General features: G+C 58.5%; 2 protein-coding genes across 3 annotated transcripts; both read right to left on the reverse strand.

Moving 5' to 3' along the window:
• Positions 1 to 853: 853 nt before the first annotated feature.
• ZNF865 (zinc finger protein 865) lies at positions 854 to 12,027 on the reverse strand. Its single transcript, XM_077914048.1, has 2 exons — positions 10,828 to 12,027; positions 854 to 4,553 (listed from the first exon to the last, which is right to left on the reverse strand). Exon 2 carries the CDS (start codon positions 4,524 to 4,526, stop codon positions 1,338 to 1,340), a length of 3,189 nt encoding a protein of 1,062 aa, XP_077770174.1. The 5' UTR covers positions 4,527 to 4,553; positions 10,828 to 12,027; the 3' UTR covers positions 854 to 1,337.
• A 133-nt stretch (positions 12,028 to 12,160) lies between these two features.
• ZNF524 (zinc finger protein 524) lies at positions 12,161 to 15,269 on the reverse strand. 2 transcript variants are annotated; one of them, XM_077914106.1, is made up of 2 exons: positions 15,159 to 15,269; positions 12,161 to 13,219 (listed from the first exon to the last, which is right to left on the reverse strand). In XM_077914106.1, the coding sequence occupies exon 2, from the start codon at positions 13,178 to 13,180 to the stop codon at positions 12,386 to 12,388; it is 795 nt and encodes a 264-aa protein (XP_077770232.1). In that variant the 5' UTR covers positions 13,181 to 13,219; positions 15,159 to 15,269; the 3' UTR covers positions 12,161 to 12,385. The 2 variants fall into 2 exon arrangements, with proteins under 2 accessions (XP_077770232.1, XP_077770225.1); XM_077914099.1 differs by lacking the exon at positions 15,159 to 15,269 and adding an exon at positions 14,843 to 15,000.
• Positions 15,270 to 15,481: the final 212 nt, after the last annotated feature.

The raw sequence follows: 15,481 nt of genomic DNA on the forward strand, positions 1-15,481 counted from the left end.
TTCATGCTCTCAGCCCCCAGTGATAATTCCATGTACTTTTTTATGGTGGTGCTCCTGGGGCACTGGCACATGGTCTGTCTTATGCTGGGTCTTCAGCACTATGGTGTTGACCAGACACAGCTGCTGCCCTCATGTGGGTCAAACTGGACTTGCCCAGGCAGTGCCCCAGAACCAGCTCTGTCTTCCAGGATCAGTATTGAGGCCCCCAAATCCTGTAGTCCCAGTTCTACAGACTCACTAGGTGTCCCTGGAGCATCTTTCTTCTCCAGGACGTCAGCCTTCTCCTCTGATGGATGGCATAACTAAACACACGTTGAAGAGCACAGGGCTCGCTGTTTCAACAATGGAAGTGAGAGCTGTGGAAGGGCTTTTGGAGCTCCTTCAAATCATCCTGGAGGGACAGGTGCCATGGGTGAGGTTGTAAGAACCACGAGTCTGTAGAGTGCTGGAACACAGCAGTGGTTCTTTTCTCCCTAACTCAAGGGCAAGAAGCATGTCCAATTTAAGTCTTCCCAGTGTCCTGTGAAGGACCCAGCAGGCGGGGGGCTTTGGTAAATGCTGGCCAAGTGAACAAATACCAAAAACATCTTGAAGGGGAAGGAGTCTACGCACACTGTCAGTTACCAAGAACAGAAACTTACCTGTCTTGTTCCTCTCCCTTTGCTCAAGGTGCCGACTTAAAGCTTGGATGTGGTAAATCCTCAGCAATTACCCATTGAATGAGGCAAAGCAGAGAGCATGAGCGTGAAGCAGAGGGTGGTGGGGAATCAAAATTCCTGGGAAACAAAAGTTCTCAACTGTTTGTCAGCGCTTAATTCCCCACTCTCTGGGATGCAAGAAAGGACTCCAGCGGCCCTGTTGGTAAGATTTATTATCCTCCGCTCTGTACAAGCCGCGTCTGCCACCCCACCCCCACCCCCACAATCCAAAAGAGCACCCCGTCCCACTGGGGCCTCCCGACTCAACTCATACTCCACTTTCCAACCAGATCCCAAAGGAATGGGGAGGGGCAGTTCACACCCACATCCTCCACCAAAGCTTATTGGGGGACAGAATATTGCAAGGGAGGGGGAGCGCTGATGAAGGTTACAAACGGGGTTGGACAGAGGACCCGGTTCAGTGGCTGGCAGGACAAGAGAAGAGCCAGAGAGGTCCCGGATGGGAGCGATCCAGTCTTGAGTCTGGACGCCATGGGCCTTCTAGGAGGCTAGTCTGTCTGAAGTTCTGAAGGATGGCTGGGGCAACAGCAAGGAGGGGTAAGAGTCTGATCAGCAACTGGAAGGGGTGAGTGCGGGAGAGCACATCTGATCGAGCGGCGGACCCGAAACCCCTCCTTGTCAGGCATCCTTTCCCGCCAAGGTGCCCGCCCCTGCCCCAGGACCCCCGAGGCCCTCAGCTTTGTGGGCCAAGCGGTGTTTCTTGAGGCCATAGGTGTTGGCAAAGCCCTCGCCACAGGAGGAGCAGCGGAAGGGCCGGCCGCCCTGGTGGGCCGCCAGGTGCTTCCGAAAGTAGCCGGGGTCCTTGAAGGCTTTGAGGCAGGCAGGGCAGCGGAGCTCGGGCCGCGGCGGCTCATGGGCACGCTGGTGGCGCAGCACTGAGCTCAGGTAGAAAAAGCCCTTCCCGCAGTGCTCGCAGCGGTAGGCGCGCTCACCCAGGTGCAGCCGCTGGTGCTCCAGCAGGTTGGAGCGGTATCTGAAGGTCTTGCCGCAGGCGCCGCAACGCTGGGGCCGGGCCACCGCGTGCAAACGCCGATGCTCTGCCAGGCTGGAGGACTGCGCAAAGCGCTTGGCGCACACGCCGCACTTGAAGGCGCGCTCGCCCGTGTGCACCACGCGATGTTGCCTCAGGTACCAGGAGCGCAGGAAGCCCCGGCCACACACACCGCACCGGTAGGGCCGCTGCTCTGTGTGACAGCGCTGGTGGCGCATGAGCAGAGCTGCCTCCCAGAAGCGCTTGCCACACACTGGGCAGCGGAAGCCTCGCTTCTGCCGGTGGCTGCGGCGGTGCAGGAGCAGATCGTAAGCACCAGCGAAGCTCTGGCCACAGAGGCCACAGCCTAGGGTCCGCCGCACCAGGTGCACATACTTGTGAGTCACCAGGCCCAGGAAATGCTTGAAGCTCTGGCCACATGTGGCACAGCTGAAGCGCTCAGGGCCTGAACTGGCACCCCCACCGCCTCCAGCCACCGCCGTTCCGCCGGCGTCGTCACCCCCAGACACGCCTGCCAGCGCTGCCACAGCCGCCCCCACCTCTCCTGCCAACCCGTTGTCCAGCACACTGGCTGCATCGGCACTGCCAGAGCCGTCCTGGGGCTGGGGACCGCCAGGTGTGGGTGGGAGCAGGCGCTCAGGGGCAGCCTGGTGGACCAGCTTGTGCCACATGAGATTCTCGATGAAGCCAAAGGTCTTGCCGCAGGCGTCACAGCCGTAAGGCTTCTCTGCCATGTGGGCCTCCTTGTGGCTCATCACGTGGAAGAGATCGGGGAAGTGCTCGCCGCAGTCTGAGCAGGCATAGCTCAGGGCATCCGCAGCTCCAGCAGAACTGGCCGAGGCGCCCGGCCCACAGGCCCCTGATGCGCCCTGGGTGGCCGGGAGGCCCGCGGCCCCGGCCAGGGCGCAGGGCAGCTGAAGCCGGTGCACCTGGCGGTGGCGGGTGAGGCTCTGCGGGTAGCCGAAGACTTTGCCACAGAGCTCGCACTTGTAGGGCCGCTCACGAGTGTGCACCACGTGGTGCTTGCTCAGGTGGAAGGACTCTCGGAAGCGCTTCCCACACACCGGACACTGGTGGGGCTTCTCCCCGGTGTGGATGCGCTCGTGGCGCTTCAGAGTCTCACGCCGCCCGAAGCCCCGCCCACAGATGCCGCAGCAGAATGTCTTTCCAGGGACGTTGGCGCTGGACCCCCCGGCCCCACTGGTCCCGGCCCCGCCGAGCAGCAGCGGGTGCGCCCCCAGCAGTGGGACGGGCACGGCACCATATACCACGGCCGCCGCTGCCGCCGCCGCCTTCTCACTGTCTGTGGCGGGGGGGTCTGGAGGCAGGAGGTAAGGGCCGGCAGGGAAGGAAGGCGGGGGCTGCGGGACGGAGGCCGCTGCATCCTTGGGCGCGTCGGGGGCGGCGGGGGGGGCATGCGCTGCCTTGTGCCGGAGCAGGCTCTGCGGCGCGGAGTAGGACTTGCCGCACAGGTCGCAGGGGTACACAGGCCTCGGCCCTGCCGCCCCCGCGCCCGCGTGAGCCGCCTGGTGCTTGAGCAGGTAGGCGGCGTCGCGGAACGCCTTCCCGCAGACGCCGCAAGGTAGGCGCAGGAGGTCGGCCGAGTGCGTCTTCACGTGCCGCTTGAGGCTCTCCCTGCGGTTGAAGCTCTTGCTGCACACGGAACAGGAGAAGGGCTTCTCGCCGGTGTGGATGATCTGGTGCTGGTGGAGGTGGCTGGGCTTCTTGAAGACCTTCCAGCAGAGCGGGCAGGCAAATGGGCCCTCGCCGCCCCCCGCCGCGGGAGGGGGCACGCCCACCCCGGCAGGGGCACCGGTCCCCTCCGCAACGGGGGCGGCCACGGTGGCAGCTCCAGCAGCAGCAGGCGGGGCGGGGGGACCGGAGGACACGGGCGTGGGGGGGGCAGCGGCGGCAGCGGGGGGCACTCCCGCAGGGGGTGCGGGCAGGCCCAGCGGAGGAAGTGGCGCCCCCGGCTGCGGCGGGCCTGTGGCGGCGGGCGGCACATCCTTGTGGCAGCGGCGGTGGCGGATGAGGCTGGAGACGTGGTTGTAGGTGCGGCCGCACACGCCGCACTCGTACGGCCTCTCCCCGGAGTGCACCAGCATGTGCTGGACCAGGTGCGAGGACTGTTTGAAGGACTTCTGGCAAACGCCGCACGGGAAGCGCCGCTCCATCAGGTACTTCAGCCTGCGGAAGTAGCCCTTGTCGTCCTTGGTCGGGTCACAGGCTGCCCCTGTGGCAGGTCCCGGCGGGGTCTGGGAGGGTGCGGGCAGAGGCCCCGGGGTCCCCGTGGGCGAGGCCAGCCCCGGAGTCACCCCCGGCCCGGAGGCGGGCCCCCCACGTTTCAGATTCCCAAAAAGGTGCTGGTGTCCAGAGAGGTCGACGATGCCCCATTGCGGGGCGGGGAAGGCAGCATCAAAGAGGGGCGGTGGGGGGGGGCCGAAGGCGGGAGGCAGGGGCGGGTCGGGCTTCTTGGCCTGGGAGGAAGAGGAGGATGAGGAGGACGAGGAGGAGGACGACGACGACGAGGACGACGAGGACGGCGCCTCCGCCTTGGGTTTGAAGGTAGACTGGGGCGGGTAGTCGTACTGGGGCGGAGGCGGCTGGGGCGGGGGCTGGGGCGGCGGCCCGGGGGCGCAGGGCAGGGCTGCCACTGCCTTGGCGTGCTCCCCATAGAGCTCCATGGGCTCAAAGCGCTGGTGGTTGAGGAACTCGAGAAAGTCGAAGGGGTAGCTCTGGAAGTGAACCCCGTCCTCGCCCCCTATGCCGCTGCCCCCACCACCCCCGGTGGCACTGCCTGCTGCGTTTGCCTCCATCTCGGGCGGGCCGGGCGACGGGAGACCCTGCAGAGAGAGGAGGGGGCTGAGCACACAGGCCCAGGCGCCGCCCGGAAGCTATGTGCACTAGCAAACGTGTGTGTGCCAGAGCCACTACTCCCTGGTGCCTGTCCCTCCACCCCACTGGGCCACCTCCTTTCAGTATCCTCTTTGTTCCTCCTCTCCCATTCCTTCCATTTTTCCCATTGTTTCTGGGGTCTTCACGTATCCTCTTCCCCAATGCTGCCTGCAGGCTCTTTGTCCCCACCCCCAATCTAATGCTCCCAGCACCCCTGGCCTCTGGTCACAGTCCCCTTGCAAACTCTTGGCCATCAGCACTGCACCGTACCCTCCTCTCCAAAACACACAAGCCCTGGGGATCCCTGGGTGGCGCAGTGGTTTAGCGCCTGCCTTTGGCCCAGGGCGCAATCCTGGAGACCTGGAATCGAATCCCACGCCGGCTCCCGGTGCATGGAGCCTGCTACTCCCTCTGCCTGTGTCTCTGCCTCTCTCCCTCTCTCTGTGTGACTATCATAAATAAATAAATAAATAAATAAATAAATAAATAAATAAATAAATAAATAAATAAATAAATCACACAAGCCCTGTTCTTAGTCCCCTCAGGGTTGGACTCTGTAAAGTGGTAAGAGGGTAGACTCTAGAGCTTGAATTCCAGATAGACTCTGAGCCCCACCACATTCTAGCTGTGTGACCATAGGCAAGTGCTTGAATCTCTCTCTGCCTGGATTTCCTCATCTACAAACAGAAGTGGCAAAGCATATCCCTACTTCACAGGGCTGATGTGAGGATCCAACAAGCAAATCCACATAAGGCCTTTGGGTGGATGCTTCAGGCACTTTGCAGGCACTAGGAAAGTGGAAGGCATGATGCAGATACCACTCTCACTACTGCAGGTGGTGGCAGAAAGTCAGGACAAACCAAGAGAACTGGAATGAAATCTGTGTTGGAGGAGGGAGGTTCTTTTACAAGGTGGGAAGTATAATGTGTTTGCCTGGAAGAAACAAGTTACAGCAAGAGGACTGGCTGTGAGAGGGAAGGCAGCCCAACACAGCAGAAAATATGTGGGCCCTTGCACCTGGGCTGACCTGGGTTCAAGTCCCATCTCCTTCCCCATCCACACTTTCTCCATTTCTAAGAGAGGGCGGCCACCCCTAGACCACAGGGGCACTCAGGGGATCTCACCCAGGATGTAAGGAAACATACTCATTGGCAGAGCTTCCAGTCCCCAGAACTATCTGTACCTTCAGTGTCCTCACACACCTGGGAGGAGCCTGACAGCAGCTAGCCAGGGAGTGTAGGATCTTGTCCTCAGCCCAGGGGGCCTTCCCGGCCTCCTCTGCCGTAGGAGTCATTCTCTGGGCACCTCTCTTACAGCACTTTGCATTCCAGATGGCAGCTGCCCATATCTGCACCCCCTACCCCCACCTGAGCCTCAGTTCCTACAATTAATTTGTGAACCTGAGCCACCCCGGGGGGCTGGGGAAATGCCCCCACCAAAACAGTGCAGAGCCAGCAGGAGAAGGGTCCCTGAAGTGTGGCATGCTCCTTGGTCATCATCCCTGGCCCCTGGAGGCCTGGCTCTGTGCCCAGCCCACGGTAGGGGTCAGTGGTGAATACAAGGCCAGGGCCCATCAGCTTCCATCCACTGAGCTGGCTCTCTCTCCCCGCAGGTGAAAGGTGAGTATTTCCTCCACTCCCCTGGCCAAGAGGCCGTTATTTTTAGCCTCTAGCTCTGGGTGTCCTTGGATGAGACTCAACATCCCATGCCCTTCACACCCCCTCTAGTTAATCTGATCTGCAGAAGGAGAAAGGCATGGTTGGAGTGGTAGTGGAAGCCTGTGGGTGACACCTAAATCTGGGAGACCAGGCTAGAGTGGGCTGGATGGGCAGAGAGAAGCACATAGTAGAAGATGGGGGGCAGGACGGGAGATAAATGTCTTAGGGAAGAAGCCACCGCCCAGGCTTCCCACCATCAGAATACACATTAGTAACAGCCAATGTGGACTGGGCATTTCCTTTAGGCCCAATGTGTTCCAAGCCCATTACACATATTAACTCAATCTCCACAAGTCTATGAGACTATGACATAGGAACTACTGTTATTCCCATTTGACAAAAGAGAAGCACAGAGAAGTCAAGTGACTTGCCCAAGGTCACAGAGCAAGCCTGCAATTCAGCCCATCCCCTCCCCACCACAGGGTGGTTTTATCAGGTTCTCTAAGGTGGACAAAGATGGGGTGGAACTATGGGGGTAAGAGCTTTATTTGGGGGTGTTCTGTAGGTTATGGGGGGGTTATGGCAGGGGTTGGGTGGGAGGGGAAGTGGGTCACCATCTTGAACAGATGGAGCAGTGAGGTGGTGAGACTTCCCCAGATCTCAAGGCTCCGTCCCATGCCTGTTTTGGGTCTCTGCTCAGATGGTAATGCCCACCCTGTCCTCCCTAACCCCTTGTCTTGTTGCATTTTTCATCACTGTCCCTGTCATGACTTGCTGCATGCATTTCCTTCACGGTGTGTTTGCCTATGAGGAGGAGGATTTGTCCTGTCTTGTTTGCCACTAGGCCTGCAGCACCAAGCACAGCACCCAGTGTGGTTGCTTGCTAAGTATTTGCTGATACATGGGAATTAAACATACCCTCTTAAATCACCAGTGGTCCATGAAGAAATCTCAAGGAACCCCAGATGAATAAAAATGAAAATACAACATACCAAAACTCAGTGAAGATGCAGCTAAAGTAGGGCTCAGAGGTAAACTGATAGCCTATATTGAGAAATATTTGTTGAGCAAAGGGATGAAACTGATTTGTCTAGAACTCCCTGAGGGAGCACGGGGAACATAAGCAGAGATGGTGTTGACATGGGGGAGGGGGTCCCCAGAAGAAGGAATTCTGAGGGCAGTGATGTTATAAGAAGTGACCCAAGGGTAAGTGGGAAAATGCGATGGGTTGCTGCCATGAGGGGCAGGGAATAGAACCGGGGGGCAGAACTGATCAGGCTCACACGAGGAGGCATTTCCTCTTTCCAAGCCTTAAATGAGTGTCTTTCTAAGGAGAGACGTGCATGGGAGGCTATATGTGGAGAGGGCATGATGGAGGGAGCCCCTCCCAAGGGGTAGGAGTTCCACAGCAACTGCAGTCATAATCATAACAGCCATGTTTATTGTTCAGCCAGTTTGAGCTGTAGCATCCCCGAGGCCCCAGTGGTCCTGTACTGGTATTGGTCCCACTTTATATGTGGGGAAACTGAGAGGGGGGGTCATTTCTCCAAGGTCACATAGCCAGTAAAGGGGAAAGCAGGATTGGATCCCAAGTCTCTCTGATACCAGGACCTGTGGGCCGTTCTGTTGCAACAGAGTTGACTTGTGATGAAAGTCCAGTCTGTTAGTAACAATAACGGTGACAGAGTAACACGTAACGTGAAGTGCTCTTTTAAATCCTTTATGTATGTTGACTCAGTGAGTCTTCCTGATAACTCAAGAAGACGGTGACCATTATGAAGTCTGTTTTACAGAGGAAGAGACTGAGGGCTAGAGAGGTCACCTCATCTCCTGAGGTCATACCAGTAACAAGCTGTGGCTGAGCCAGGAATTGAAGGCAGGCGGTGGGGCTGCAGAGTGAATGACCCCCGATACTATACTGTCTTTCGATATCCTCTCTCCAAAATGAGTAAGACCCCCACTCCGCCTTATGCTAGAAATATACTTCACCCCACTTTCCTGCCACCTAACCCCAGAACTAGCCACCAGCATTTACTAAACACAAATGAGCACTGTATTAGGTGCCTTATGTGGCTTGTCTCAATCAAACTTCCTAACAGGTTCATAAGATAAGCATAGTTACTACTCGTATTAATAGACAGGAGGACTAGGGATCCCTGGGTGGCGCAGCGGTTTGGCGCCTGCCTTTGGCCCAGGGCGCGATCCTGGAGACCTGGGATCGAGTCCCGCATCGGGCTCCCGGTGCATGGAGCCTGCTTCTCCCTCTGCCTGTGTCTCTCTCTCTCTCTCTCTGTGACTATCATGAATAAATAAATAAATAAAATCTTTAAAAAAAAAAAAATAGACAGGAGGACTAAAGCTAAACCATGTCCCTCCCTCTGCTCAAACTCTGCAGTGACACCCATCTCACTTAAAGTCAAAGTCAGTTATGATGACCTACATAGTCTCCATGGCCACCTGGCTGCTTCTCCAATGTATCAACATTGCTGCCCCAGGGCTCCTGCACTGGCTAGCTTCTGCCTGGAATGCTCTGATTGTTATCTATACACCTCTCCTTCTACGCCTCCTCACCTCCTTCACGTCTCTATTCAAATGCTGCCTCCCTGGTGAGGCTCTCCATAACCACCGTAACCTGTCATCCAGACCAAAATTCTTGCTCTTCACAGCCTGCTTAATTTTGCCCCTACCTATCAGCATCACCTAATAAACCACATATTCTGTTTGTCTTGTTGCTGTCCTCTCCTTCTAGAAGGTGGACTGGACATAGGCAATGATTTTCATCTGTTTTGTTCACTGTTCTATCCCAGGACTTAGAATAGTGCTGTCTCTGAAAATATTTGTGAAATAATTGAATGAACGGGTCTAGGAAAAAAGGGAGTGGTCTGCTCAGAGATGTGAACCACTTCACTCTTTAGGGGAGCTGGTAAGAGCAGCCCCTGCCTGGCCACCATTGTCCAGGAGGAACAGGGTTCATGCACAACTGTAACTTTTTGGTGTGTGGCATCTTGGAGCAACAAGATGACAATGGGAATCTTTTAGAGGAGGCCTTCCTGCCTTCTCCCCTGTAATATACCCTGATCCTGCTGTATTTTGCTTTTTAGTTGTTCTATAAACTAGCACAGGCAACCACGAGGGTAAAGGTTTTTGTCTATTTTGTTCTCTACTGCATCCCCAGCGTGTAAAAGGCCCTCACTAAACACTTGCTGAACAAATGAATGAATGAACAAATGAAGAACATTTTGGGCTTGGTAGAGCTGACAAAGGCCAGATAATTGATCACAACACCCTTACTACACCCAAGGCCCTGTGAGATCAAACTGTCCCTCCTCTTGTTCTTCTCTTCAGGTCCTCTGCTCCAACTTCACTGACCTCTCCTGGTGCTCCTTCACTCACCATGATCATGACCACCTCAGGACCTTGGCACTTGCTATTCTCTCTGCCTGAAACAATCCATCCAGATCATTACATGGTTGTTTCACCTGTGAAGTTGCCCATCAGGCACAGGGAGAACCCAGAAAACAAAACTGACCTTATTCACTAGTTTTGAACTCTCCTCAACTAGACTGTAAAACCCACAAAATGAAAGACTGCATCTTCTCCTTCATCTCTGTATGCCCTGCACCTAGAACACTAAATGAATGAATGTATGTATGCATGCATTAATGCCTGGGGAAGAGAAGAGGTCAGACCACAGAAAGGCTGGGGGTCTTCTCTGGGGTGTTCAGGGGATGAAATGAAGTTGGGTGAGAAGTGGCAGGGGAGAGTTGTTGCCGCTGGGGAAAGAGGTGCAGCCTAAGGGAGAGCCTCAAGGGGTGGGGGCGAGGGCTGTTCCCCCAGAGGACTGAGGGCAGGGACTGCCCCGATGGGGGGGGGGAGGCGGGGCACAAGCATTTCATCAGAGCCTGGAGCTACACCGGGCAGCTATTTTACCTGAAGGGGGAGAGGATATGGGTGAGAGCAGAACTCTAGAGGGAGCTATTCTATTGGTGGGGGGGGGGGGGGGCTGAAGGGGGCTGAAGGGGTATTCTCAAGTACTGCGGGAGGGTGGTGCAGAAGGACAAAAAGGCATTGCGGCTGCAGACTGGAAGAGAAAGTATTCTTCCGCGGGGAGGGGGCGGGTGCAGGAGACCTGGAGGCTGCTGTGTGTGCCGAGGAAAGAGGGCAGGTCTGCAGCAGCGCACCAGTGCAACACTCCGAACCGACAGTCCGCGGGCAGCTGCCCCCATGAGGCTGGTGCCGATCGGAGGGCTGTCCCAGAGGCAGCAATGACAGGAGATTATGCAGAAGCGAGCCTCCGAAGAAGCATTCATGGGGGGCCCTAGCAGCCGTGTAAGGGATCGCCACAAACCAGAGTGCTCCGGCAGTCGTCCTGCACGGGGGCGTTGCGGGGGGGGGGGGGGGCAGATGTCTGGAAAGGTCTCACAGGGGGCATGACCGTGGACCCCCGGAGAGGGCCCGGCGAGAGAGGTACTGACAGGGACGTTCTGGGGACCAGAGTGGGCCAAGGCGGGACCCCCCGCCCCCGTTTCCCCCAGGCCCCCGGGCCACGCGCCCCGTCACTCACCGGCGCAGGGGTCTCCGCCGGGAGGAGGCCGAGGAGGCGGAGGAGACGCCGCCGCTCCGGGGAGACCCGAGGGCCCGACCGGAAGTGCCGCCCCCTCCCCCTCCCCGGCAGCCCCGCGCCGCCTGCCTGCCCGCCCGCCCGGAAGCGGAAGTCGCGCCCGTCTCCGAGGCGCCGGCGTGGAGGAGCGGAAAGAGGGGGCGGCCTTGGCGACCGGGAAAAGAAACTGCGCCTGCGCGCTGGCTCGGAGACGCGGACGGGGAAAGCCTAAACCGCTTCCGGTAGCCGAGCTGAGCAACGTGCGCCTGCGCTCTGAACGCCCGCCTCCTAGGGCACCGCCCACACGATCCGGACATCCGGTTAGACCACGCCCCGCTCATAAGTCTCGCACTTAAGCCCCGCCCCCTCTCGGATTCACGCCCATTTTCCTGGCTTAATTACTGAAGCCCCGCCCATTGCCTCAAAATCCGTCCTCCTCGCCCCAGTACGCTAGGGCTTTCTCCTGTTCTTCCCCACCTCCGAGTCCCCAAGAATTCCACCTCTCCCTCCTCAGCCCCGCCCACAGCCCCAGCTCTTTCTTTTAAGCCGTGCTTCTCAGACGTTTTTAGGCTGCACCAAACCCCTTGCGTCAGCCCCGCCCCTCCCTACTAACTGCCCTGTCTCAGGGGTTTCCTTTCCTTACCCCTTCCTAGGTACCCGGATCCTAGGCACCCCCTCGGTCCGAACATCATGCCCACCTCTCTGCATCTTTAACAGTTCCCGCCTCTCCTAACATCTTGCTCTCCTCTCAGATAAACCCTTTTCGTTCCTTCTAAATCTATACCTTCTACCTGCCCACCGCTAAACCAATGTCAGCCCCACCTTGTTCGCAGCACTTTCCCTAAGCTTCGCCCCTCCGGCCCCGCCCCTCCTGGCTACACCTCTCACCTTTGCCGGTCCTCTCACCTTCTACCCACGCCTTACCCAAGTTATCGGTTCTGCCCACAACCCTCACCTCAGTTTTTCTTACAGTGTCAGGATAAAAAGATGGGGCAAAGTAGTGAGTGCACTTCCAAGAATCTGGCTGGAATGGGGCAAGGGGACCTAGAGTCATGTTTGCACAGAGGTTTCAGTGTTTTAGAGTGGGTATTTACATGGAGTACGTGAGGTCCGCTGGAGATGAGGGAGGGGGCAAAGGCTTCCCGCAAGCCAGTTTTCAGCGCCAGGCGTGATAACAAGGCACATAAGATGAGGGTTCCTCCAAACTCCATGCACTCTCCCATCAGGGTGACATAGGGACAGGAGGGCATTTGAAGGAAGGGCCAGCCCTGGTAGCATCACTGAATACACACAGGAAGCCAGTAGGCAGAGATTTATTTCCAAGGCCCCTACCTCCAGGGGCCTGTCAGTCCGGGGGAGGGTGGCAGAAGGCAGCAGGACCCAAGAGTTCAGGTCCTCACCCTCAACCCCCTCCCACAACGAGAGGACCACCAGGTATGAGGGGGGCCCAGCTCTCCTGCCCAGGCTCAGCACCAGCTGAACTCCCAGCTGTAAACCTGACCTGGGGAGCCATGGCCCAGGATCAAGCCAGCTCTTTCTCCTCCGGCTCCTCCTCCACCTCCTCCTCAGCCCCTGTTGTAGCCGGAATGCCCTCCTCGTCCCACGGTGGTTCAGGCCCTGGGTCCGGGGAACACAGGGGCACCCCCATGGCCTCGGGGTGCTTGCGCTTGGCATGGCGCCGGAGCGTGTTGGCCTCCGTGAAGCGCAGCCGGCAGACAGGGCACTGGTAGGGGCGCTCCCCAGAGTGGACACGGTGGTGGTGGGCCAGCTCGCCCGCCTCACGGAAGCGGCGGGGGCAGAGTGGGCAGCGGAAAGGCCGCAGGCCGGCATGGATGTTGCAGTGCCGCCGGAGGTGGCTGGACCTCTTGAAGGTCTTGCCGCAATCCTTGCACTCATGCGGCTTCAGCTCTGAGTGTGAGATGCTGTGGCGTTCCAGGTCGGAGAGGTAGGGGAAGGCCCGCAGGCACACCGGGCAGAAGTGTGGGGCCTTCTTAGGGCCAGAGCCCTCAGGCAAACCTGCCGCTGACCCCTCAGAGACGGTATAGGGTACACCCTGATCATCGATCAACAGGAGGTCGCTGCCACCGCCGCTGCCCACAGGGGCTGTCACCCCCTGTGCCAGCGGGGGCTCCTGCCCTGACTTGGGGGGGCGGCCCCGCTTGCGAGGGAGGGTGGCCTTGAGCGTCTGATTCGAGGAGGTGGCCCCACCGGGACGCCGGCCTCGGCGGCCCCGGGGAACAGGAGAAGGTAAGGCCAGAGGTTTCTCTTCCTCCCCTGGCAAAGGCGAAGGCAACGGGTCTGGGCTGGGGATGTCCATTGAGCAGTGGGGGACTTGGGTCTGGGCACTGGAGCCGGGCTAAGAGGAGAGAGGGGGCAGCCGTCAGTGCAGGGAGGGTCTGGAGCATCCCTTGTCCCCCAACACCTCGCCCATCCCTTGGTCCGAGTCTCTTGACCTGGGCATGGCCGACATTCACCTGGACAGTTATAGCCACACTGGTGGGTAAAACAGCAAGGTATTCTGTAACAGTTGGTGAGCAGACACTGAACTGAGCCACACAGGCATCCCCTAAGCCTCCCTAACCCCTCTCCTGGAAGTTTAGGGTCAACTTCAACTGAAATAAAGAAAAATCTTCATGGGAGGATAGGATAGATCCAACTAAGGGTAAGGGCTGGTATTTCGATCCTCAAAACAAGAGCCCATCACGCCTGAGCCATGGAGGCCCAGAAATGTTTTGTCCCGACTGACCAAGTGGGAGGAGTGGGAGTTTAGGACTAGAAGAAAGGGACTGGTCCCAGGAGATGTTTGGCCCCGAGTCGTGGATGAAGAAATAGAACTCAAGAGTCTGGGTTCCCAAGTCAGAGGTTCTGAGTTCAATTTCGAGGTCTATCACTTACTCTCTGTGTGGTCTGGGGCAAAGTGCTCGTTTCTCTGAGCCTCAGTTAAGCCTTTCGCAAAACAGGATGAATAGCTCCACCTATTCACAGTCATGTTATCTGGATAATACACATAAAGTGCTCAGTGCAGAAGTGATGTATCAACCTGTGTTATCTGGGTGAGTGGCAGCCTCACATCAACTCTCTGGATAATGGCACATCATCCCCATTTTGCAACTGGGGTAACAGAGGCACAGGAAAGCCAAGTCAGTTGTCCAAGCCCTCCCTGCCAATAAGTAGCAGGACCAAGACCCGAAGCAGATCTCAAGGACCCCAACAGTCTTGGGAGTGAGAAGACATGGATCCAGAAGACAAGGGGACCTGAAGGAGTCCCTTACACTCGTGCTAGTCTCCAGGTCTGCCGCTAACTAACAAGTGACTGTTTCTCTGAGCCAGTTTCCACCTCTGTAAAGTGCACATAGCAGTGTTGTCAGTTGGTGATACGAAGCACTCTACAAACCACCACCACCACCACCACCACCACCACCACCACCACCACCACCACCACCGGGAACCAGCACCTCCGATCCCAGAGCCTGGGACCAGGAGACTAAGATGTCACACAGGAGAAAGGGAGAAAAGCAAAGGTGCAGTTAGTAGCGGGGCTGCAGGTGTCACTGCTCCCCTTGGACAGGGCACGCACACGGGAGACGAGAGAGCGGCCAGCACTTCTCCACGATCACAAGATTCGCTTGGGCAAGAAGGTCTGGACTAGAACCCAGGTCCCTGGAATCATGCCCTGGCCCCTGGCCCCTCCGTCGCCCCCGTTCAAGCGCGCGCCCGCCGGCCCGAGCGCGCGGGGCGGGCCCTGCGGGGGCGGCGGCCAATGAGCGGCTCGCGGGCCGCGGACGGCGAGGGCCGCCAGGAAGGGGGTCTGCGCGCGCGCGCCCGGGCCGCCTCCGCGGGGCGCGAGGTCGGCACGCGCGCGCGCGGCGGCGGGCGCGGGCGCAGAGGCAGGTGTGGGGCGCGCTCCAGGAGTGCGCGGCCCCAGGCCTCCCCTCCCTCCTCTCCCCTCTCCCCGCCCGGACCCCCGCCTCTCGGGTACCTCATTTGCATGTCGCCTGGGCTCGCGAGTGTGCGCGCGCGGGGGCGACGGGGCCGGTGCGTGGGAAAGGGCGGGGGCCAGGGGGCCCTGCCCCTCGGCGGCGCGCGCGGGGACAGCCCCGCCCTCTCCCTCCTCCTCCCTCCTCCATCCCCCTCCCTCCGCTATACCCTCTCCGTCGGGCCTGCGCCCGCGGGAAACAAAGAGGACGCGCTGGGTCCTAAGAACCGCTTACATCCTCGCAGGGAAAACGCGCCCGTGCGCCCGTGGCCCTCACCGGCCCCGAGCGGGAAATAACCCCACCAACACATTCCCCAACCTTGTAGGAAAATCTGTCCTCTCACAAAGCACCCAGCAGGGTGACCCAATCAAAGGTACCGCAGGGATGAGAAGCGGGAAAATGGCTGCTAGTTCCCATAATTAACATGGCGCCTGGTAGGCTTCAAAGCGCCCAGGAGCGCAGACAAGATGGAGCCTGCTCTTTACTCTGAGCGCTACCACAGTCGCCGAACTTCGATTTTTCCGTTCTCCTGATGCAACTCCACTAGGAGGAGCGTGGGGCTGCGAAAAGAGAATCAAATCTGCTCTCATTCACGTTAACACCCGTCAGGGCAGGGACGGAGAAGAGGCAGCGCAGAGAAC

Source organism: Canis aureus, chromosome 1 (genome assembly GCF_053574225.1).
Source record: "Canis aureus isolate CA01 chromosome 1, VMU_Caureus_v.1.0, whole genome shotgun sequence".
NCBI lineage: Eukaryota > Metazoa > Chordata > Mammalia > Carnivora > Canidae > Canis > Canis aureus.